General features: G+C 42.0%; 1 protein-coding gene across 14 annotated transcripts in view; it reads left to right on the top strand.

Annotated features, from left to right (window-relative positions):
- The window catches only part of PTPRM (protein tyrosine phosphatase receptor type M), a 712,166-nt gene that overhangs the window by 579,434 nt on the left and 110,525 nt on the right, over nucleotides 1-22,207 (top strand). For 9 of the 14 annotated variants that reach the window (XM_042843358.2, XM_042843348.2, XM_065585258.1 and 6 more), the window contains one exon: nucleotides 1,876-2,063. In XM_042843358.2, the coding sequence (XP_042699292.2) occupies nucleotides 1,876-2,063 (188 nt within the window). Of the gene's footprint in view, nucleotides 1-1,058; nucleotides 1,071-1,875; nucleotides 2,064-22,207 lie in introns of all 14 variants that reach the window. The other 5 variants (XM_042843341.2, XM_042843338.2, XM_042843324.2 and 2 more) reach the window with 1 other exon arrangement.

The following is a 22,207-nucleotide window of genomic DNA, read 5'->3' as shown; positions in this document are numbered from 1 at the left end:
ACCATACAATCAACTTCTACACTTTTTTTTGTCTTTTGTGTCTTAGCCGCCTTGTAGTATTCAGGTGCCATTTCAACAACAACATGCTGTAACTACACATGTATATCGCCTTTCATGCCATGCATCCCAAGGTGCTTTGCAATACAGTTTTACTGCATGTTAGGCAAAAGTAGCCAAATTTAATTATTAAAAATGTAAAATAATTTTCCGCTATATTGGATGAGGTTAGTAAAGTGGCAGGAGACATAGTGAAATATCCATATTCATATCCATATTGCTACATATTATTTTAAGTTTAGGTGCATTGTTCACATTTTAAACTATTCACTGAGGACCAGATTTAATCTCAGTTTCATCAGTGTAAGCTCACTGTAACTTCATTGACCTCAATGAGTAACTCCCTTGACTTTAGTGGAGTAACTTTTAATTTACACCGAGATCAAAAACTGGCCCTTGATGAGCAGATGTAGCAATTTGGGTGTTTGTGTGAGATCTTGGGGCCTTTTCTTAAAGAAAATGTTGGGAGCTCTATACTATAATAAATTTAACTAAAGAATATGGAAACCATATTATTTTAGCAGTCCCCCTTTATATAACACATTTTACACAGCAGTCATTTTTACAGTATATTAATTTCATTAACCATTTCCCATAGTTAGTGTGCAGGCATTGCAGAGTATTTTGACCAAATTAAAACACTATTTTTGTTATTTCAGTTAACTAAAACAAAATACTCTTTGAGAAATATAAAATTTTGATCTTTCTTTTTTTTCAGCAAAGAAAATATTTATGATGATACTTACTCCTCAGACTTTTGGGGTTTTTTTCTTGTCAAGTATTAAACACATTTAAAAATTCCATGAAAACAAGGGAAAAGTGATATTGCTTCTTGAATCGTGCCCTCTTTCACATAATCAGTGACTCAGCTAGGATACCAAGCTGTAAAAGTTAAATTACAAACATAAAATTACCTGTAATTATTAATGTAGTACTGTTGCTTATGCCCTGTTTCCTTTTTCTCCTCCTCTTTTTTCTCCTGATATGGTTCTTCTTAAAAGTGCCAATAAATGGTAAGTTGCCCATTTGCCCCGTCAAAGAGGTGTGGAGGGGGCGGGAGAGTGTGTGTTTCATACAAATTTTGAGCAACCCAGTGGGTTCTGTTGCGTGTTGGCTTGCATGTCAGTTGACATATAACATTTTATGCCTAATGTGATGGCCCATGATATATTGTGAAATTGTTGGTTCTGCAGCATGCTAAACAGCCAATCAAAACATTTACCCTAAGCAGATGATCTCTTGCATTTGTCCTCTTGTATTTTGTTTCCAAGTGTTGTATCAGATCTACATTTTCATTGCAGTCCTAGCTTAATGAACCATAATCCATTTTGTGCATTTTTTTATTTTGCTCACACAAAACATTTGTTCTGAGTTCACAGTGTAAAATCTAATAGTTCACTAATCTAAGAACAATACAAGTCCTATTTTATTCCAGTGGGACTTGATGAAGTTTCAAGATGAAACTTCTCTACAGCTTATAACTGAATGCCTAAAGAATTTAAATATTGTTTATAATCAGTTAGTGTTTAAAACAATATTTATTTATCTATCTATCTATATATATTTAAAACAATATATAGTTTGGACTGTTCTGCAATGCTTACATTGTAGAAACATGGACATTGCCTCATTCCAATCAGTCTTGAAATCTCCCTGGATAATTTACTAAATGGATTTATCTTTTTTCTGGCACAGCCCTCATAAATAGTGGTTATATTAAAGTTGGTGATATCAAAATCATCCTTGAAGAAATCAATGTATTTTGTACTTTTAATAAGTGGAAACAACCTGGTATATTGTTCAGTTTTCTTTTCATAGATGAAACCCACACGATGGCCAGTGACACAAGCAGCTTGGTCCAGTCACACACCTACAAGAAGCGAGACCCAGTAGATGTGCCATACCAGACCGGACAGCTTCATCCAGCCATCCGTGTGGCTGACTTGCTGCAGCATATCACGCAGATGAAATGTGCAGAGGGCTACGGATTCAAAGAGGAATACGAGGTAAGTGCCAGATCTATTGGCCAGATTGTTGTGCCTTCTGTGGTGCCAGCTCTCACCTTTCTGCAATCTGCACCACAGAACAGGAAAAATAACCACCACACACAGAAGGCCTCCTGTAGTGTGGACAAAGGATGTTTAGAGAGAGGCACCTTCTCTACTGTGCTAAAAAGGCACTGACAGTATTTTATGTGTAACAAGTCAGAATGAACAGTGAGATGTAAAAATAGAGCTTTACATTCTGTATCTAATTCCAGTTATCCATTAATATATTTTGAAAAGCCCAGGCCACTGTGGGATCAAAGAGCCCTCTGTTATGAGTTTTTATTTTCTCCTGAATAAAAGTAGCATTTCAAAGTGTGACATCATAGCACTGGCCAATCAGAGTTGTCCTGTAATGTGACACTGTGCTTTGAAATACAGGTTCCACAGGTGGTCATGACTAGTGCATGCCAGCAAAGACTGTAGGAATATAGCACATCATCAAGGCTATGGGAGTGCCTGCAATGCCAGCTCTATGTTCTTTGTGAGATCAATGAAAAAGGCAAAAAAAAAAATCTTTCCTGTCTAAAACAAAGCATTATAAATGACTGCCTTAAGCTTAGCTATGCTCTAAAATCACAGGAATGGTACTCTCACATTCCAAGTCATGTGGAATTGAATGATCAGAGATTATCCCCTAGTAAATGCAAACCTCATTGGGTTCCTTTATATTCTACTTTGTTCCATAATTTAGTGTCTAGGTCACCGAAATGAATTTCCTTTACACATTTCCTTCTGCCTTTTCAGGACAGAGTTTAAGGGGCTGATCCTGAAAACACTTATTCATGTGAGTAGTTTTTACTTATAGTGGATGGGATAACTAAGAAAACTAGAATTATTCACATGTTTAAGAGTTTATGGGATTGAGCCCTAAGAGCTAGCAGAATTAAAAACATAAATTCAGGGGGAACAATTACATATAGGTTGGACAATAAATTGGTATCAATAAAGTTCTGAAAGAATAGCTAGAATACACAATGAATCTGTCAGTGAAGTGTATGAGAATTCATGTCATAATTTGCATTGAGTGCTTAAGTTGTACGGTGATGGGCACAAAATGCAAACTTGGACAGATGTAGATACTGGTAGGCAGGTGAGTTTTGAAGCTGTTATGGTCTATTTCAAAATACTCTGTGATCTTCTAAATACACGAACGATGGCCTATTCTGTGACCCAGCCTAATATGGCCCATAGTGGCTGTACAAGAGAGTAAGACCCCACCAAGCCCTCCCGTATTCCTCTCCACATCGTGGCTCAGCAGAAGGAAGGAGAACAGAGGCTGCATGCCCAATACCCCTCCCTTCACCGCTACAAGTTGGCAGAAAGGAGCAGAATGATATAGGTGCGGCTTTGGCTTCTCAGCACCCCAGCCAGCAGAGCTGAGGTGTTTTGAAGGAAGGAAGCTGCAATTCGTAAAGGTCTGCAGCAAATTACTTTTCACCTCCCATGCATGCACAGCTCCTTCTCACAGCTCTTCTTGGGGTGTACACAGCTATGCACTGCCCTTAGAGGTTCACTCTAGCCCTGCGTGAAATATAGTACACGATGTACCATATTTAGGCACTTTGAAACTATAGGTTAATGTCTTTACCTAATAGACTAATACAGACCCTTTGAGTAAAGACCCATCTACTGATGTAGAGTACGCTTTTTACAAATGAGCAATGGTCATGTTTTTCAAGTTTGTTGTGCCCTGCCATGCTAAATGTACGTTATGACAGTTGTTTAAATAAAAGATGTTTCTGATAACTGCTGTTTAAAAATGACAATTGAAAATCTTTGTCTTTGGAAAAAACTTTGTTCCTCAGCCTAGACCTTGTATACCAATTTTAAGTGCCGAGGAAACCTACAACTAATTTATAAAAAGTACTGTGAAATGGAATCTATAATGGAACCACTGACGTAGCTTTAACTACAATGGATCAAATGATGCTGCTGAAAAATGGTTTCCAGGAAAATCACTTAATTCTAAACTTTCCAACCTGATGGATGACACCCAATTACAGGCAGGAGGTGTAGTCATGACTAATGTCTGTAGATAAAATACATCCGTGTAGTCTACTGGAGATGGTGGAAGAGTGGGACTTGAAATATTGCAGCACTAGTTGCAACATTTCTGTTTCCATGTGGAAATTGTTTATGATCAGAATAGACCATAACAAGCCATGGAACAGTCCTTCTGTTACTGAATTTCTTAGGATCATTGACGCATAATTGAAGTCTCAGGCTGCCAAACCTATTAAAATATTTACCTTTGTCTTGAAATTATCTGCAGAGATAAATGCACACTGTGCACATAGTTCTTGCTACCACCTAAGCAATAGAACTGACTTTCTGGAATCTCTCTTCCATGTGCCATAAAAAAACTATCCAGAACTTCCAGTCCTGCTGAGACTGAGGGGCTCCCTGTTTAATCTGATTTTCAGACTGAGACCTCTTCTCTTTGCCAAGGCTGGTCCAGGCATATGGAGGGATTTATTACCATTAAATTATCAGAAAGAAAACTGTCCAAATGAAAAGAGAGAAATATTTTGGCAGGGGATTTGTTTTGAATGGACTTTCATAGATGATTTTCCATCTAACAAGATAGCAGGATTACATTCTCTCACCAGGGAAACAACTTGATTCCAAAGACATTCAATCAGGATTCACAATGAAAATAAATACGCTGAACTGAGCAGAAAGTAATGTAGCACATTACCAGCTAGTAGCTGTTTAAGGTAATAAAAGGGACCAAAGTATTAACTAGTATGCTTAGTTATAAGTGCTTTAAAATAAAATTTAACAATTAAGGCTATGATTCAGCAATGTGCTTAAGCACATGTGTAATTTTAAGTCCTATCAATTTCATCCAGAAGTTTTTGCAGTGACATAATTGATGCAAGGGAAAGAGTTGATAGGTCACCTCTAACCAAGAGCAGCCTGGTGCAAGCAGTGCCTGTGCATTGTTGATAAATCAGTCGATTGCTTGACCACACTTTGGTTCATTATTTCGTTATGAAATATACTCAAGAGACCAAATTACCAATGCCAGTCAGGTTTATTAATATGGTACATGAAAAAGATTCTGTATGATACCAGTCTCCCAACAGCAGTCTAGTGCAGCAGTGTTACATTCACCTTATGCAGAAGGTGTGCTCCCTTACATTACTAAAATCATCTTTTTGTACCCTACTTGTTTACCAGTAAATGGTACTATATATGTCACCTGAAACTGGATTCGGTTTTCAGCTTTTGACCTTGTTTATTTCTGGTACAGTGGTGTACCCCTTCATCTTTCTTCTCAACACATGCATTCCAGGTACTAAGGGGCATGGAGACACTCCCCTTGGTTTGTGAGGGTAACTCCCTTTCTGATGCTATGAGGAAACAATTGTATGTCCTGACACTGCAAGTTTTCCTATCTACTTAAGCCAAAGCTTACTTCAGCTAATGCAAGGTGTTATGAGATATTTAGCATAAGTGAGCAGGATTATGGTACAGGCCAGTTTAGGCTATATAACTGTACAATATTTATGCTTAATATTGTCGGTACTTAATGCACGCTGTTATACGATATTTATTTATATGTTAATCAACCGCATTTTGGGCATGATCTTGCAAGATGCTGAGCAATCATGTGAGATCCTGAGCATCCTCAAATCCCAAAAAACACACTGGGTGTTTGAGGGTGTCGAGCACCCTTTTGCCCCAATCCTGTGAGGTGCTCAGACTCCTCAACTCCCATAGACTGTAGGCTTTCAGCAGCTTGCAGGAATGGGCCTTTCATGATTATTAATGAACAGAAGTACGCTATAAGGACCCAATCCTACTTCTGCTCTTGCCAGGGGCAAAACTGCCAATGACTTGACTGGTGCAGGATCCGGCCCTTAATCCCCTAGTGATTCATTATGACTATGTAAGGGTGAGAGCCAGTACAGACATGTCTTTAACAGTACATCTATAACAACTTCACTGTCCAATTTCCCTTGTGTTTCTCAAGTTTCAAACCTTTATCATCTAGTGGAGCGTAGATGATTGTAAAGAATTGTGCAGAAATCTCTAAACTCAGAAGCAATGGATACATATTTCCAAACAGCTTAGTACACAGTAGATCTTTAAAATCCTTTCAGTCTCCCTGCTGGACTTTAAAAAACAGAAAGTTGAGATTTTGGTTTGGTCTGGCAGTGTCAGATAGTGGTATGGTTTCCCATACCCAACCTACTCCAGCACAGCTTTATTAGAGCTCACCAGTTCTAGAGTAAGAGGGATATTATTTACCCTTGAAAAGTCTCTGTTTCCTATCCCAGTATTCACTCTGTCATCTTTTTCACTAATTATCTCCTCTCCACATTGCAATAACAAAAGATAAGAAGAGTGAAAATGATCCCTGTATTTTTTTCACTGTGCCTTTGTCCTCCTCTTCTACTTTGACTTCATAGTTCAATAATACTTTTCACTTGCATGGTGCCTTTCATCTGAGACTGTCAAAGTGCTTTAACACATTAAGCCTCACAGCGCCACTGCAAACTATTGTATTGATCTGCTCACTCCCTCCTGAGAAAGTAAACTTGTATCCATTTCAGGAGCCCAACAGAGCCTAGTAGTATTGGTAGGAACTTAAAACTACTCTAAACACAAAGTTTAGTATGATTTTAACTTAAATTGTTTTAAACCCCTTTTGTGGATGCTCTTATATCGATTTAAACTTGGCTTATATCTTCTCAATGTAAGTTGATTCCTTACCAAATTAAGCTAAATTGACATAAGCCAGGTTTAAATCAGTTTCAGAACGTCCACGCAGGAGTCCACACTGGTTTAACTACATTGATTTTAAAACAGCTTTAACATAAAGTGCAGCTTTGTGTGTAAACAAAACCTTAGAAAATCAGTACCACATTATACTCAAATAAGGGAAGTTTTGAGCTCCCATTGTCTGAATGGCAGAGGTTCCTTTAAAATGCTAGGACTTGTAAATGGGACCCTTTTCAAGCTCCCCTCTGTTGCTAATCCTGATGGAATTGCATTAGGGTTGCCAGGCATCTGATTTTCAATCGGAACGCCCAGTCGAAAAAGGACCCTGGCATCTCTGGTGAAAAGTCTGGTTGGGGGTGCAAGGCTAAGGCAGGGTCCCTGCCTACCCTAGCTCCATGAGGCTCCTGGAAACAGCCGCCAGGTCCTTGTGGCCTCTAGGTTCATGGGCAGCCAGGTAGGCTCCGCACGCTGTCCCCATCCCTAGTGCCGGATCCACAGCTCCCATTGGTGGGGGCAGCACGGGGGCAATGCGTGGAGCCTCCTTGGCCACCATACACCTAGGGGCTCCAGGGACCTGGCGGATGAATCCTGGGAGCCCCGGTAAGGACCGCTGGGACTCCGCACCCCAACCTCCTGCCCCAGCCAGGAGTCCGCTCCCACACCCTAACTCCCTCCTGGAGCCCAACACCCCATCCCCAGAGCCCATACCCTGAGTCCTCACCCCCACCACACACACCAACGACCTGCCTGTGACTGGGATCCCAGTGGAGCCAGCTGAGGTCACTCAATTAGGGTGAACTGCAAAGAATGGGGCAGACAATCCCCAAAGCTGGTGGATATTCCAATACTTAGATTTACTAAACCAGCAGAAAACAGCTTCCATAATACCTTACTGGTCACCCAGAAGCCAACAACACCGTTTCCTTAAAGCAACCCAACCTTAGGCCTCCACCCAAACACCCAAGTCAAATATGATGAGGATTACTGAAAACTTTTTTCATCATATAAGAAAGTTCAGCCAATCCCAAAGCATCGGACACATTACCTCCCAGGCTAATGAATTCCAAATACATGCTTACAGTGAATTCTTAACTAAACTAACATTTATTAAAAAAGAAAAGAGAGTGAGTATTGGTTAAAAGATCAGTATACATACAGATATGAGTACAGTTTTCAGATCAGATTCATAGTAGAGATGGTGAAAGAGTTCTTTCAGAATTAGTCCATAGGTTATAGTCCAATGTCCATATTCAGGGTGATCCAGTTAGAACTGGAGATCTCAGCCTTTTGACTTAAGCTTTCCCTGCATGAAGCATCAAGCAGATCTGAGATAAAAAGGATCAGGGCTCAAGGAGTTTTTATAGAGTTCCGGGCCTTTTCTTGGTCAGAGTCTGTAGGCGAACAATAGGCAATCACGGAGACTTTGAAGTAGACCTATTTCCTAAGCATCACCGGTAATTAGCTACATGGATTAACATAAGGCAATTGCTTGTTTTCCAGCATTCACAGGTGATTTGCCGTTCATTTCAAAGAGAGAGGAATACAGTTCATTTAAATGTTAAGACTCCTTTGGATCTGTGAATTAACAGAATACAGCATAGACCGGGACTGTTTGATTACATTGTTAACCTCTACCAACATACAAAAACATAAAGATATTTTGGTAGATAATGTTTAAGGGTTCAGTTTGGGTCAATTAGCCTGCAAGCTGCTTAACCCTTTCTGGCCATGTGTCACAATTTGTGTAAGGTTCATTGAAATTATATAACAGTGGTAGCAACAATGATATTTTAATCAGATAATGCCATAGTGATATTTTAATTAGATAATACCACACTGCCCCAGCCCTGAACCCCTCATCCCTGGTCCCGCCCCCAGCCAGAGCCTGAACCCTCTACCACACTCCAAACCCCTCGGCCCCACCCCAGAACCTGCACCCCCAGCAACCATCCTCATTCCCCCTCACCGCAGCACAACCCCCTGCCCCAGCCTGGAGCCCTCTCCCATACCCTGAACCCCTCATTTCTGGCCCCACCTGGAGCCCGCACCTAGAGCCCATCCCCCCCCCCCCCATGCTGCAATCCCCTGCCCTAGACCGCAGCCCTCTCCTGCACCCTGAATCCCTCATTTCTGGCCCCATCCAGAGCGCACACACCCAGCCCAGAGCCCATACCCCCTGCACCCCAACCCCCACCCCAGCTCGCAGCCCTCTCCCACACCCCGCAGCCCTCATCCCCAGCCCCACCCCAGAGCCCTCACCCCCTCCCACACCCCAACCCCCTGCCCCAGCCTGGTGAAAGTGAGAGAGTGTGAGGGAGAGAGGGTGGGATAATGGAGCAACCGGGGGCTGGGGCCTCAGAGAAGGGGTGGGGCATGATCTGGCCTTGGGGCAGGGGCAGGACACGGGTGTTTGTTTTTGTGCAGTTAGAAAGTTGGCAACCCTAAATTGCATCAATGGGAGAATTTAAGGAAAAAAACTTGGTATAGCTTCAACTCTCTTGGTCCACACATAATTTTTATACTAATTTAGCTATTTCAGTTAGGGAGTTATTTTATACTAATATAGTTAAATCAATACAACACCTAGTGTTAAATCAATACAACCTAATAGTGGTATAATAGTAAATTATACCAAATTTAATCCCCTTTATACCAATAGAACTGCATCCAAACTAGGGATTGCACCAGTTGAACTATATCAATTTCTAAACCAACATATTTAAAGCAGTACCAAAATTATGTCTATACAAGGCCAAAGGGATAATTGAGGCCAGGAAAATGAGGTGTCGTTAACAAACTTGTCAGTTAACACATGTTAATGAACAAATTTTTTAGCACCAGTTAGCACCTATTGTAGACAAAGACAGAAGTGTTTTAAAATTGTTAGCTGGTCCTGGTCAATCCTTAAAATTCTGTGTTGCAATCTGATCACCTCATCACAAAGAGGAGATAGCAGATTTGGTGAGAGTGCAGAAATGGGCAGTAAAAATGACTGAGGCATAGAAAAATTCTCATATAAAGAGAGATTTAAAAGTTTGAGATTGTTTATCTTAGCAAGAAAACAAATAGAAGGAGATGTGATCAAAGGAAATAAAATTATGAATGGCACAGAGACGGTAGATTGGGAATTTCTGTTCACCTTCTTTCTTGTTACGGAAACATTCAATGAAATTGAAAGGTGGCAAATGCAAAGGAAATTCAGATGAAAAATGCGAACAGGTCATATGAAGAAATAGTTTTTCACAAAGTGTACAATTTGCCTGTGGAACTCATTGCCGCAAGATATCATTGAGGCCAAGAGTTTAGCAGGATTCAAAATAGGATTTGACATTCATGTGGATAACAAAAATAGCCAGAGCTATGGCAGAATGTGGGAGGGAGAGTTCAGTGGTTCGAGCATTGGCCTGCTAAACCCAGTTCAATCCTTGAGGGGGTCACTTAGGGATCTGGGGCAAAATCAGTACTTGGTCCTGCTAGTGAAGGCAGGGGGCTGGACTTGATGACCTTTCAGGGTCCCTTCCAGTTCTATGAGATAGTTTTATATATGGAGATATACCTAAGACCTTTGGAAGGGCTATAAATCCTCAAGCTTCAGGGCATAAGCTAACCTCTAAATATTGGAGGTTAGGAGGAAGCTTTCTCTGGGTGGCAGGCTATCCCATAACTGCCCACTGCAGGCTCTCTCCCCTGAAGCATCAGGTATGGGCTACTGTTGAAGAAAGGATACTGCACTAGAAGGCCAATAGTCTGATTCATCATTCACATTAGTGCTTAAAGCAGAATATAACCTCTTTCCTATTGTCTTTGTCACTCTACTCCATTCATAACTCTTCTTCCTTTTTGTCTGATCAAAGGACACACATGCTGCCAAAGAACATTTTTAAGTGTTGTGCAGCTGGGACCCTTTTCTGAAATCCTGGAGATAGCAGGAAAAAGTAGTATTTTTTGTTATTGTTAAGCTGAAATAGCAATTGACAGGACCCAGCTGGTGCTTCAACTCTACATGCATTCACTGTGACAGAGACAGCCCTTGTCTCACCTCCAACCTGCACACATTTCACATGCTCTTTTCAATTCTGATTTTATATTCTGCAGCACCAGCTGAGTCAATCAATTGCCACAATCAGCGAAGGTTATTCTCTATCCCACAGGATACAAATAACAAAACAAAAAAACATGGGAACATAGAATAGGAATGGAGATATTGGCAAGCACTTTAAATACATTAAGGACAACAGCAGCAGCTGCATCTTGCAGTGTCTGGAGAAACCAACTGCTTTTTTTGCTTGATTTCTCCCCCTTTGATGATGATGATAAAATCCATCAGCAAAGTATGGAGACTTGTCTAAAATAGTGAGAATTTGCCCTATTATTATAAAAATTATTCTGAAAATTGTCAGCAACACTTCTCCTTAAAGATCATACTTTGGTTGCTCTTTGTTTTTAGTTTCCAATATATTTTTATTACTTTTTTTTCTGTAAATAAAACATATTATGCACCCTGCTTATTTAAATCACAAAAGAAAAGTACATCTTTCCAGCTCTGTATTTGTATTTATCATATTAATAATCTTTGTGTAATCTCGCATCTCTGAGAGTGAATGGTTTCCAGCTCTTGTTGAACTTGTTCATTTTTTTTTCATAAATCCAAACATTAGACCTATCAGCCTGTTTTGTAACTGAATCTCTGAGGCCTGGTCTCCAACTGAAAGTTATAATGGTATAACTATGTCAGCTAGGGGTGAGATTTTTATTTTTTTACTGATACAATTATCCCAGTAGAAGCCCCTGTGTGAACACAGATATACTGGTGTAAAGGTGCCTTATATGAGTATAGTTATTCCCCTTCCCATTTGGGAATAGCTGTACTGTTTGGAGCTGGTCGGGAATTCTCCGATGAAGCAGAGTTTCATTGGAAAATATCAATTTGTCAGACTGAAAACTTTTCATGAAAACATCCTAGGCACAGCAAACTTTCATTGAACCACAGGCATCTGAACCCTACCTGGTTTCCTGGTGGGCTGCTTGGGACTCTGGGCTCCTTGCTCCATAGAAGCCCCACCAAGCAAACTGCTCTAAGGCTGGAGATCTGGGACTTCCAGGGTTTGCAGCAGGTCCACCACGCCAGAGCTTCCAGGCTCCCCATTGTGGAGCCAGGAGCCTGAAACTCCTGGGAGCCCCAGCTGTAATTGAGTCTCAGCTCTCAACTTCACAGCAGGGAATCTAAAAGCCCTAAGAACCTCATCTTGAGCTGAGGCTATCAGGGTTTCCAGTATCCCTGCCACAGAGCCAGGAGCTTAGAAGCCCTGGGACAGGCTTCCCCACCATGTAGACTGTGTCCAGGGTCAGCGGCTATGGAGCAGCCTTGCCATGCAGACTGCCTTGGGGCCAGGGATCAAGAGCTTCTAGGGTCAATAGCTCCAGGACAGTACTGCCATGAAGACTACAGTGGATTAGGGACCCCCAAGGACTTCCATACTCCTGAGCTAGTTGGTGCCCCAGGATACCTGACTCACTGAATAGCTGTGGTGAAACTGTAAAGAATGTAGTTTCTGTCAACAGCTGATACAGTCCTGGGTAGCATATTTCATCTCAGAAGCACCTCAGAAAATCTTGAGTTTCAGCCAGCACTAATTTTGATGTAAAGTTATATCAATCTAACTGCATCCCCACTAGGGGAGTTGTACTGTTTCATTGTAGACAATGCCTAATTCTCTTGGTCTTTTAATTGTTTGTTTTTTAATAACTGTTCACAACATAGTGGATAGTTTCTAACTCTTGCAGGGCAATAAACATTCATTGCCATCAAGGTTTCATTTTGAAAGCAATTGATAAATGTCTAGTTGGTCTTCAGTTTAGAAGATAAAAAGTCCTTCAACTTGCTGAATTTCCATTAGCTTCTCAGCCAGTTTGTGTGGTCATTTTGCACATGCAAATACAGATCTTTGCTTGCTAGATACGTATCTTCCTTTATAGTCAGTGTGTGTGTATCTTTACATCATTCATAACACATTGCCTTCCTGCACCATGGCTGCTGTAGAAAACTGTCCAGTGATCTTCTCTAATACTGACAAAGTAATTTATTTGAATAAGGAAAATAGTATTTTCCCTAAAACTTCTCTCTCTCTCTCCCCCTCTCTCCCCTGTTTAGCTTCTACCCACACTCTTCTGGGGTTCCCTGTTCCACTCTCTCCCACCTGCCTTCCTGCTGCAATGTCAAATAAAGTGTGTATATATATCCCCACAGTTTTCTCCCTTTGTTTTTTGTATAAGCAGTTTTAACAAGAATTAATTTTTTAGCAAGAAACTATAGATGTACACAAGTCACTGGCTTCACTGCTTGTCACTACAGCAGGGGAAGAGACTGTTTGCATTGAAATCCCATTCAAATCCTTGTCAGGCCTTGCTCTGCTTCCACACTACTGGTCATCTTGTAGGCTTGAGAAAGGTTTTGTCCACTTGAGTCATTTGGATTATATAGTTGCAGAGGTGTATATTCCCATACCTTAACTCTAGGACTCGTCTCAACAGAGCTGTCTCCCCAGTGCTGTGCCATTGCTACTAGTTTGGGTTTGGAACCATTAGAAAATGCCTCGATTCTTCTATAATCAGTAGCTGGAACAGTCTCAACCGTATAGGATCATGAGCAGCAAGCAAGCCCGGGGATGATAACAGCTAGTTTTGGCCAATATTTTCTTCACACAGTTTTATCAGGTTTATGCTGAGGTAAGCTTTGGGCTGCATTCTGAGGTTAAAGAGGAAAGCCTGGGATCTGTTGACTTTAGCACCTGTCATCCTTATATCCTTTAAGCAGAGACATTTACAATGAAAATTTACCTGTAAGGTTGGCAGTGTTGATCTGTTCCCTCCTTGATGCGTAAGAGTTATGGTATGCTAATAAGTAAATGGGCCGATTTTGTCTGATACCCAACTGCAAACTGTATCCAGATTTATCAGCACTAGAGGCTATTTAATTAGCTCTCATTAGTGTTGTGAGGCTGGTAGCCAACCCAAAATGGCACTCTTAAGTACTTCCATGTTATGCTAAATTATCAATAGGGCTCCTTAGCTAAGCACCAGCCACAACTAAGGACATTGCTGGTGCATATTCTGCATTAGACTGTCACTTACCTCACCTACCTTGTCTCTAAGCAATCTCTAGAATTTGAGGGATATCTTGTCAAAGTCTTTACTAAGTATTAACAATACGAGTGGCTTGTGGGCTGTCAATGACCTTGAAATTATCTAGGCCCTGCAAATATCTTGGGAGCCTCTCGTATGCCTCTACACCCACTAGAGATTCCTTCTTTGGGCATATCAGGTGTCAGTGTCTGAAAGCCATGTGGAGCAACATGCTACAAGCTCCTCAGCTTTTTTCCCTGTTCCATAATGAGTCAATTTTAAGCAATTAGGTAGTGGTATTTCAACTGTAGCATTGTCTTTTTATGGATATACCATCGCCCCCTCATTACCTTATGTCCCAAGAACTACAGTTGGGTTTCTTTTCACATACACTTTTCTTTCCTATTAGTCTTGCAGCCTTAAAACTTGTTTTAATTTTGCTGTTTTCTTACTCAGATGTCTCCTAATCTAAAATGCCATCCATAGAAACTTTTAGTCCCTTCAGGCCATGTAGAATCTTGCTCAATTTCCTCTGGATGCCAAAGGGGATGCAACAAATATCTTCCAAACCGCATAATGAAAATCGTCAACTTGGCACTGAGAAGAATTTGTCAGAATCCAGTATCTGCAAGAAGTAATTCCAGTTATCTTGGAGATTATTCTCTCACTACAGAAGATATAAACCTTTTCCTTCTTCCTGTTTCTCCAAGCTCTTTAGGTCTACACACATACAAATGCTAACCCTCCAAACCCCAATCCCCCCCGCTTTTTTTTTTTTTTTTGTAACAAACACCAAAGAGAGACACCACTCATTTGGTTCAGTAATCTATTACACACATTTACTTCTCCATCCTGTTTTTCCTTCACTTTGAGAAGCAGTAGGTTTAACAGTCTCCAAACTATCCAAGCACATGGAGTACCCCCCACCATTTTATAGATCTAATACTGGTCCTTCTTTAAGCAGGTCCCTTTTGCTGAACCAGCACTCCCTGGGTTTTATTCATTAGTGTTAAATTCATATTCGTTGTCTTTTAGAATAAGGTGGGTTTCAGATTTACCCAGGCAACCTCTGTGTCCTCTCAGGCTGTTGAGCACTACTTTAAGGACTAGGGTTGGGATTCACAAGGACTTACATAAGGCAATGCTGAGCTTTTAGGCACCCTGCCACCAAGTGGAATTCATGATCCCAAGTTAGACACCTAGGCTCCCTGAACAATGCCTGAGAAGGGGATGCACAAAAAAAGGTAAGTATGTACCTAAGTCCGAATGAAGTCAGTCGGACCTAAAGGATGTATTTAATCATAAGCATGTGCTCATACTTTCCTGAATCAAGGACTAAGTTAGTGTTTAGATTTGGGAGTTAAGTTTGGACTCATCTTTACTGCTTAAGTAATCATCTAACTAGAACTGGCTGGAAGATAACAAAGTCCCACAAAATATTTGGAAATTTCAGTTTTTTCTCTGTGTCAAATCAGGATACAGAATCATAGAAGGTAGGGTTGGAAGAGACCTCAGGAGGTCATCTAGTCCAACCCCCTGCTTAAACCAGGACCAACCATTAAATCATCCCAGCCAGGGCTTTGTCAAGCCGGACCTTAAAAACCTCTAAGGATGGAGATTCCACCACTTCCCTAGGTAACCCATTCCAGTGCTTCACCACACTCCTAGTGAAATAGTTTTTCCTAATATCCAACCTAAACCTCCCCCGCTGCAACTTGAGACCATTGCTCCTTGTTCTCTCATCTGCTAACACTGAGAACAGCCTAGCTCCATCCTCTTTGGAACCCCTCCTTCAAGTAGTTGAAGGCTGCTATCAAATCCCCCCTCACTCTTCTCTTCTGCAGACTAAATAAGGCCAGTTCCCTCAGCATCTCCTCGTAAGTCATGTGCCCCAGCTCCCTAATAATTTTTGTTGCCCTCCGCTGGACAATATCCATTTTGTCCACATCCTTTCTGTAATGGGGGGCCCAAAACTGGACACAATACTCCATATGTGGCCTCACCAGTGCCGAATAGAGGGGAATAATCACTTCCCTCCATCTGCTGGCAATGCTTCTACTAATGCAGCCCAATATGCTGTTAGTCTTCTTGGCTACAAGGGCACAATATTGATTCTCATCCAGCTTCTCGTCCACTGTAATCCCCAGGTCCTTTTCTGCAGAACTGCCGCTTAGCCAGTTGGTCCCCAGCCTGTAGCAGTGCATGGGATTCTTCCATCCTAAGTGCAGGACTCTGCACTTGTCCTTGTTAAACCTCATCAGATTTCTTTTGGCCCAGTCCTCCAATTTGTCTAGGTCACTCTGGACTGTATCGCTACCTTCCAGCGTATCTACCTTTCCCCCCAACTTAGTGTCATCCGCAAACTTGCTGAGGGTGCAATCCATCCCATCATCCAGATCATTAATGAAAATGTTGAACAAAACAGGCCCCAGGAAAGACCCCTGGGGCACTCCGCTTCATACCAGCTGCCAACTAGACATTGAGCTATTGATCACTACCCGTTGAGCCCGATGATCTAGCCAGCTTTCTATCCACCTTATAGTCCATTCATCCAATCCATACTTTTTTAACTTGCTGACAAGAATACTGTGGGAGACTGTACCAAAAGCTTTTCTAAAGTCAAGATGTATCACGTCCACTGCTTTCTCCATATCTACAGAGCCAGTTATCTCATCATAGAAGGCAATTAGGTTTGTCAGGCATGACTTGCCCTTGGTGAATCCATGTTGACTGTTCCTGATCACCTTCCTCTCCTCCAAGTGCTTCAAAATGGATTCCTTGAGGACCTGCTCCATGATTTTTCCAGGGACTGAGGTGAGGCTGACCGGTCTGTAGTTCCCTGGATTCTCCTTCTTCCCTTTTTTAAAGATGGGCACTATATTTGCCTTTTTCCAATAATCCGGGACCTCCCTCAATCTCCATGAGTTTTCAAAGATAATGGCCAATGGCTCTGCAATCACATCAACCAACTCCCTCAGCACCCTCGGACGCACTAGATCTGGACCCATGGACTTGTGCTTGTCCAGGACCTGTTCTTTCACCACTGAGGGCTGCTCACCTCCTCCCTCCACCTGCAGCAGTCAGGTAGCTAATCTTGTCTGTGAAGACCGAGGCAAAAAAAGCATTGAGTACTTCAGCTTTTTCCACATCCTCTGTCACTAGGTTGCCTCCCCTATTCAGTAAGGGGCCCACACTTTCCCTGACCATCTTCTTGTTGCTAACATACCTGTAGAAACTCTTCTTGTTACCCTTCACATCCCTTGCTAGCTGCAACTCCAGTTGTGCCTTGGCCTTCCTGATTACACCCCTGCATGCTCGAGCAATATTTTAAATATTTTAAATATTCCAAAGCAGAAATGTTCCAGAGCTTCTGAAACAAAATATGCTCCCCAGAATCCCATGCTCCTTGAGCTGGCTGACTCTTCCTCTGCCTTCCTGGCAGGCTGTCCTGAGTTTCAGGTTGCTCATCTACCCGCTTACTGCTGAGTGAGCTGTCGGGCTGCCCCACTCCCTATGCTCCATGGGCTGCTCGCCTCCCCCTCTGCTGAGCTTCCCATCTGCCTGCCTGGCAGGCCCCACTTCCCAAGCTGGTCAGCTTCCCATTTGCCTGTGTGGTGGGCAGCCAAGCTGCTCCAACTCCCCTGCCTCCCCATCTGCCCATCAGGCTGGGAGACCAGGTAGCGGGGCAGCTCACCAGGCAGGCAAATGGGAGCTGGGAAGCCCACAGCCCACTGGGCTGGCAAATTGGGAAGACAGGCTGTCAGGAAACCCGGCACTGTTTTCAAGTGAAAATTCCCACAGAATCGACATTTCCCACGGAACGTTTCATTTCTGTCAAATAAGAAAGTCTGATGAAAAAGTGTTCCATTGGAAAACTTTCAACCAGCTCTTCAGCTAACAAACTGATTACACAAGCATGGGAGGAAATAGAAATAATAGGTAGAGGGTGCCAATTACAAAAGCGCTTTACAGGGAACACAAGGCAGCAGGCTGTGTAAGGGAACACATTTTCAAACCCTGTGTAGACTTACCAAGATTACTTTAGCTCATTTAAAACAAATGCATTATACAGAAATATATGCATAGTTTAGGAATATAGTAGATGAACTATTGCTAAATTAGAACTCTTTTAGCAGCTAAATTATGTTAATTTGATTTAAAATGTGTTTCTCTAGCTTTTAAACAGCCAAGAATAATGTTCTGGTTGTGAAATTGGCAATGGATTAAAATGCCTAATTATATATAGTGAATAAATACAATCCATATAAAATATGCAGGGTGTATTTATAATAAATAATGAATATGTTATAATTACATTTAACATTATTTGCATAATTTAAAATGGAATAAATACATGAATGATTTTTATGTCCTTTTAAAGGGCAATAATAAAATATAAAGGAAATTCTACACTTATATGGAGTAAGAAGTAATGAATAATAACTTGAACATTAAAGTACAATGTTTTAATCTTTGTGCTTAAATTGGACCAACCCATTTTCACAGGTGCAGAAGGAAAAACATGTCAGCAGTTTTAAAATAGTAAATAATTACTGAAGAAAGGATTATGGATTCTGATCAAATATTAAGTGTTTTATTTGAATAATTAATACATCAGTCTGGGGGCACATATAAAGTAGTTATTCAGCAATTTTCATAAAACAAACATTTTCCCCCCATGTCATTAGCATTTCGAGTTTTACCTAAAATTGGGAGTATTGAGCAGTAAGGTGGTTCGGTGGATTTTCCATCTGGAGACCTAGGTCGGGGTGGAAAATAAGTTTGATGAGCTCATCCTACAGTGTTATTCACAAGGGAGACTTATGCGCCTGTCACCATAGGTGCCTACGTCCAACATTTAGATGCCACTGGCATTCAAAAAATCATCATTCACCTGCCGCCTAACCCTGTAAGTGCCTAGCGCCCCAAAGCCCCCACGTTTCCACCATTAAAATCCCCAAGGTGCCTAAATTTCAGCTGCGGGGCACATGCACAGCCACCTCAGTCCTGATGGCACCAAGCTGCTGGGCACCTAAAATGATGCCTAAGCCTCAGTGGGATTCACAAATGAGGCTATCCCCCACACCTATCACACTCTCTCTGTCTGATCTGGGTAGGGTGACCAGATGTCCCGATTTTATAGGGACAGTCCCGATTTTTGGGACTTTTTCTTATATAGGCTCCTATTACCCCCCCATCCCCGTCCTGATTTTTCACATTTGCTGTCTGGTCACCCTAGATCTGGGAGGTGTGCTCTGCTTTTAGCCCAGCCCAGGACTCAATTCCCCCCTCTGCCTCATTTGGAGAAGGGATCTGAACTTGAGTCTCCCCCTTCCTAGAAGCGGCCTGACGACTGGGCTATACTCCCCCTGGCACAGCTTCAGAGCTCCAAGAAGTAGTCTCCTTTCAGAATGTCACCTGTTGCTCACCTTGGAGTGGTGCAGGTCCTACAGGGCACAGTACAGTCTCCTTACACCTCAGTTCAGCAAGGTACTTAAGCATATGCCTCACTTTAAGCTCATGAATAGTTGCTTTGAAGTCAATGGGAATATTTATGTGCTTAAATACCTTGTTGAATCAGGCACTTAGAGTTTGGCATGAGAGAACATCAGGTTTTGTATTTGGCTTTACCTATGGTGGTTTATAGGTTGTTTTACATAGCAGAAATGGTGATGTGTCAACAAAGTTTGAATTTTAAATAAGACAGGCTGAAAATCAGGGACCCAGTTGTGCAATTCTTAGTCTGTTTTTATGCAAAACTCCCATTGATTTTAATTAGCTCATGCAGAGCTGCAGGATCCAGCCCTGAATTAACAGGCAGGAAGGACAGTAGGTGACTCAGAACTGATGGGAAAATTTTACAGTGCAAAGCTCTTTAAGGTTTTTATGTCCTTTCAGGATGCCTCTGAATCCGCGTATAACTGTCAAGTTGAGACATTTCCTTTTAATCTTGAGAAGGAGTGGATACAACTGTTATGCTGTCTAATGTGATATTGGTATTGCCCTTCAAAGAGCTGTCCGCCATTATTTATTGCCAGGATGTATTGTGTGCATTAGACGTCTTTCAGAAAGTACCTGGTTGATTTAGATTTTTATGTCAATTCAGCTGTGGTTCACTTACCTTTGCTTTTTGCTTGTGACTGTTACAAAGTTTTTTGGCTGCGTATTTGGTGGGAATGGACAAAATACTACATGTAAACCCCCAGGGTGTTCCTTTGCTGTGGCAGCCTCCCTGATGCTCCCTACTTGGAGAGGCTTCTTCCATTTCCTTGCTTGAGTTGGGTCCTGAATTCTTTTTTGGGGCCTGGTGACTCCACCCAAGGTAATTCCCTTGTACCTTGGGAATAATGAATACTGCTACCACTGCTGGCAAGGAGTATAAAACCCAGTACACATGAAACAATAAAGTACATCAACACAAACTCTAGCAAAAGAATGACACGCCCCAAAATAACTGCCCAACAAAGGGGGACTTTATTGAGAGCAGGAAATATAGGATCTGGGGGGAGGAAAGCATTAGAGTTAACTAAGAAGTACTAAATATCAGCAAATCAACCAGTTCACCTCACAACCCTTCCCAACCCAAGCTCCCTCCCTGGCACCTTCCCAGGCAGATGGTATGCTGGGGTGGAGGCCTGCAGCACTGTGAATGTTGGCCATCTTAAACAAACAAACACAAAAAAGGGGGCTCTTACAGTGTCTTCGTCCTTCGGGTAGGGCAGGGTCCTCTCCTGGCTCCCCGGTCTCAGCTGGCTCTCGGTAGCCAGCGCCATGTTGGACCTCTGCAGGGGTGCTGGAACAATGTGTATAGTGGGGGTGCTGAGAGCCATTGAAGCAAACTGTAAACTCTGCATATGATGGAAACCACTTCAAGCCAGGGGTTGCAGCCTCAACAGTCCCACCACCCCTAGTTCCAGCACGTATGGATCTCTGCCACTCTGGGCACTGGTCTCTGTAGGGCTAGATCTCCCTGACCCAGGCACTAGATCTCACAGCAGTTCAAAGACTCTCTTTGGAGGAGGAGTTAATCAGAGACTCCCTGAGCTTTTTGCTCCTCTCCACACTCCTAAGTTCACAGCTCAAAACTGAAACTAAAGGCTAGTCTCTTTGTCTCTGAATCAGGCTGTCTCCTTCCATGCAGAAGCCTCCCTATTAGCCTCAGCAGGAGTTTCTAGTCCAGTCTGTGTCCGCCCCTGACTCCAAGCATGCTGGGAAATAAAGCAGGCTCTGCTAGTCATTACTGTTGTAGTCCTTAGGGTAGGGGCACAATCCAGAATTCCAGGAGCTGGCAAAGTCCAAGTGGGGGTTACATACAATATTTAGTTTTATTGAAATTGTTTGTTTTTTCACTCATTGTCAGGTTCTCCAATAAGTTGTGCTGTTCTGCATTGCTCCTACAGCACACGTCAGCAATAAATAAACCTAGCTTAACACAGCACGCGAAGATCCCCCTGGGTAAGAAAATCCTTGGATAGCAGCATGCCATATCCTGTGCCGCCACCCTCCAGTGCAGAGGGCATTGCTGGGGGCTGGAGGTGTGACTAAGTTGTAAATTTGTTGTTGATCCCAGCTGTCGCAAAATGGCCCCTTAAGGCTGTATTTGTGCCAGGGATCAGTGTAGACTCTGCATTGTTAACAGGAGTAAAATATAAAACGCACAAATGGTTCTATATACACACAGCAAGCAGACATGTGATGTAAAAAGATGCTGTTTACACGAACCCTGGTGGAATGTTGTGTAGCCCTAACATCGCTTTAATATATAAAGAACTTGAATAGTTCTTTAACCTTAGTTAGGGGATTCTCCTATTTTTTCACTTTCTTCTGTTAAACTAATGCACTTTTGAGTCACAATGTTGCCATGAAATCTAGGATGGTGATTTGCTAAAGGAAAAGATGCAAGACAAATTCAGCAGTAAACTAACTTATATATAAAATGCATATGGCTGCCTAACAGCCTGATCCTGCCACTTTTGTGTTGAGGTAATTTCATTTACATGAATGGGGAAGTTTAAGAAGGATAGTACTACTTAAAGTAAGTAAAGCTGGCAGAATCCAGCCCTGATGTAGCCCAATGAACCTTTTCCTACCTTTTGGAGAGGAAGAAGGGGCAGTCATATCACTTTGGAGATGAGACATAAGTCAAGATTAGGCTCCAAATAACAGGAAAGAGTACACTTGATATTTGGGCAAGGGCAGGCATTTCAAATCTAAGCAAGTTTGATATCTTACTGTTTTGCTAGTCACTG

This window comes from Chrysemys picta, chromosome 2 (assembly GCF_011386835.1).
Source record: "Chrysemys picta bellii isolate R12L10 chromosome 2, ASM1138683v2, whole genome shotgun sequence".
Taxonomy (NCBI): Eukaryota; Metazoa; Chordata; order Testudines; family Emydidae; genus Chrysemys; species Chrysemys picta.
Note: the sequence above shows the minus strand (reverse complement) of the source record. Positions and strands in the feature narration are given on the sequence as shown.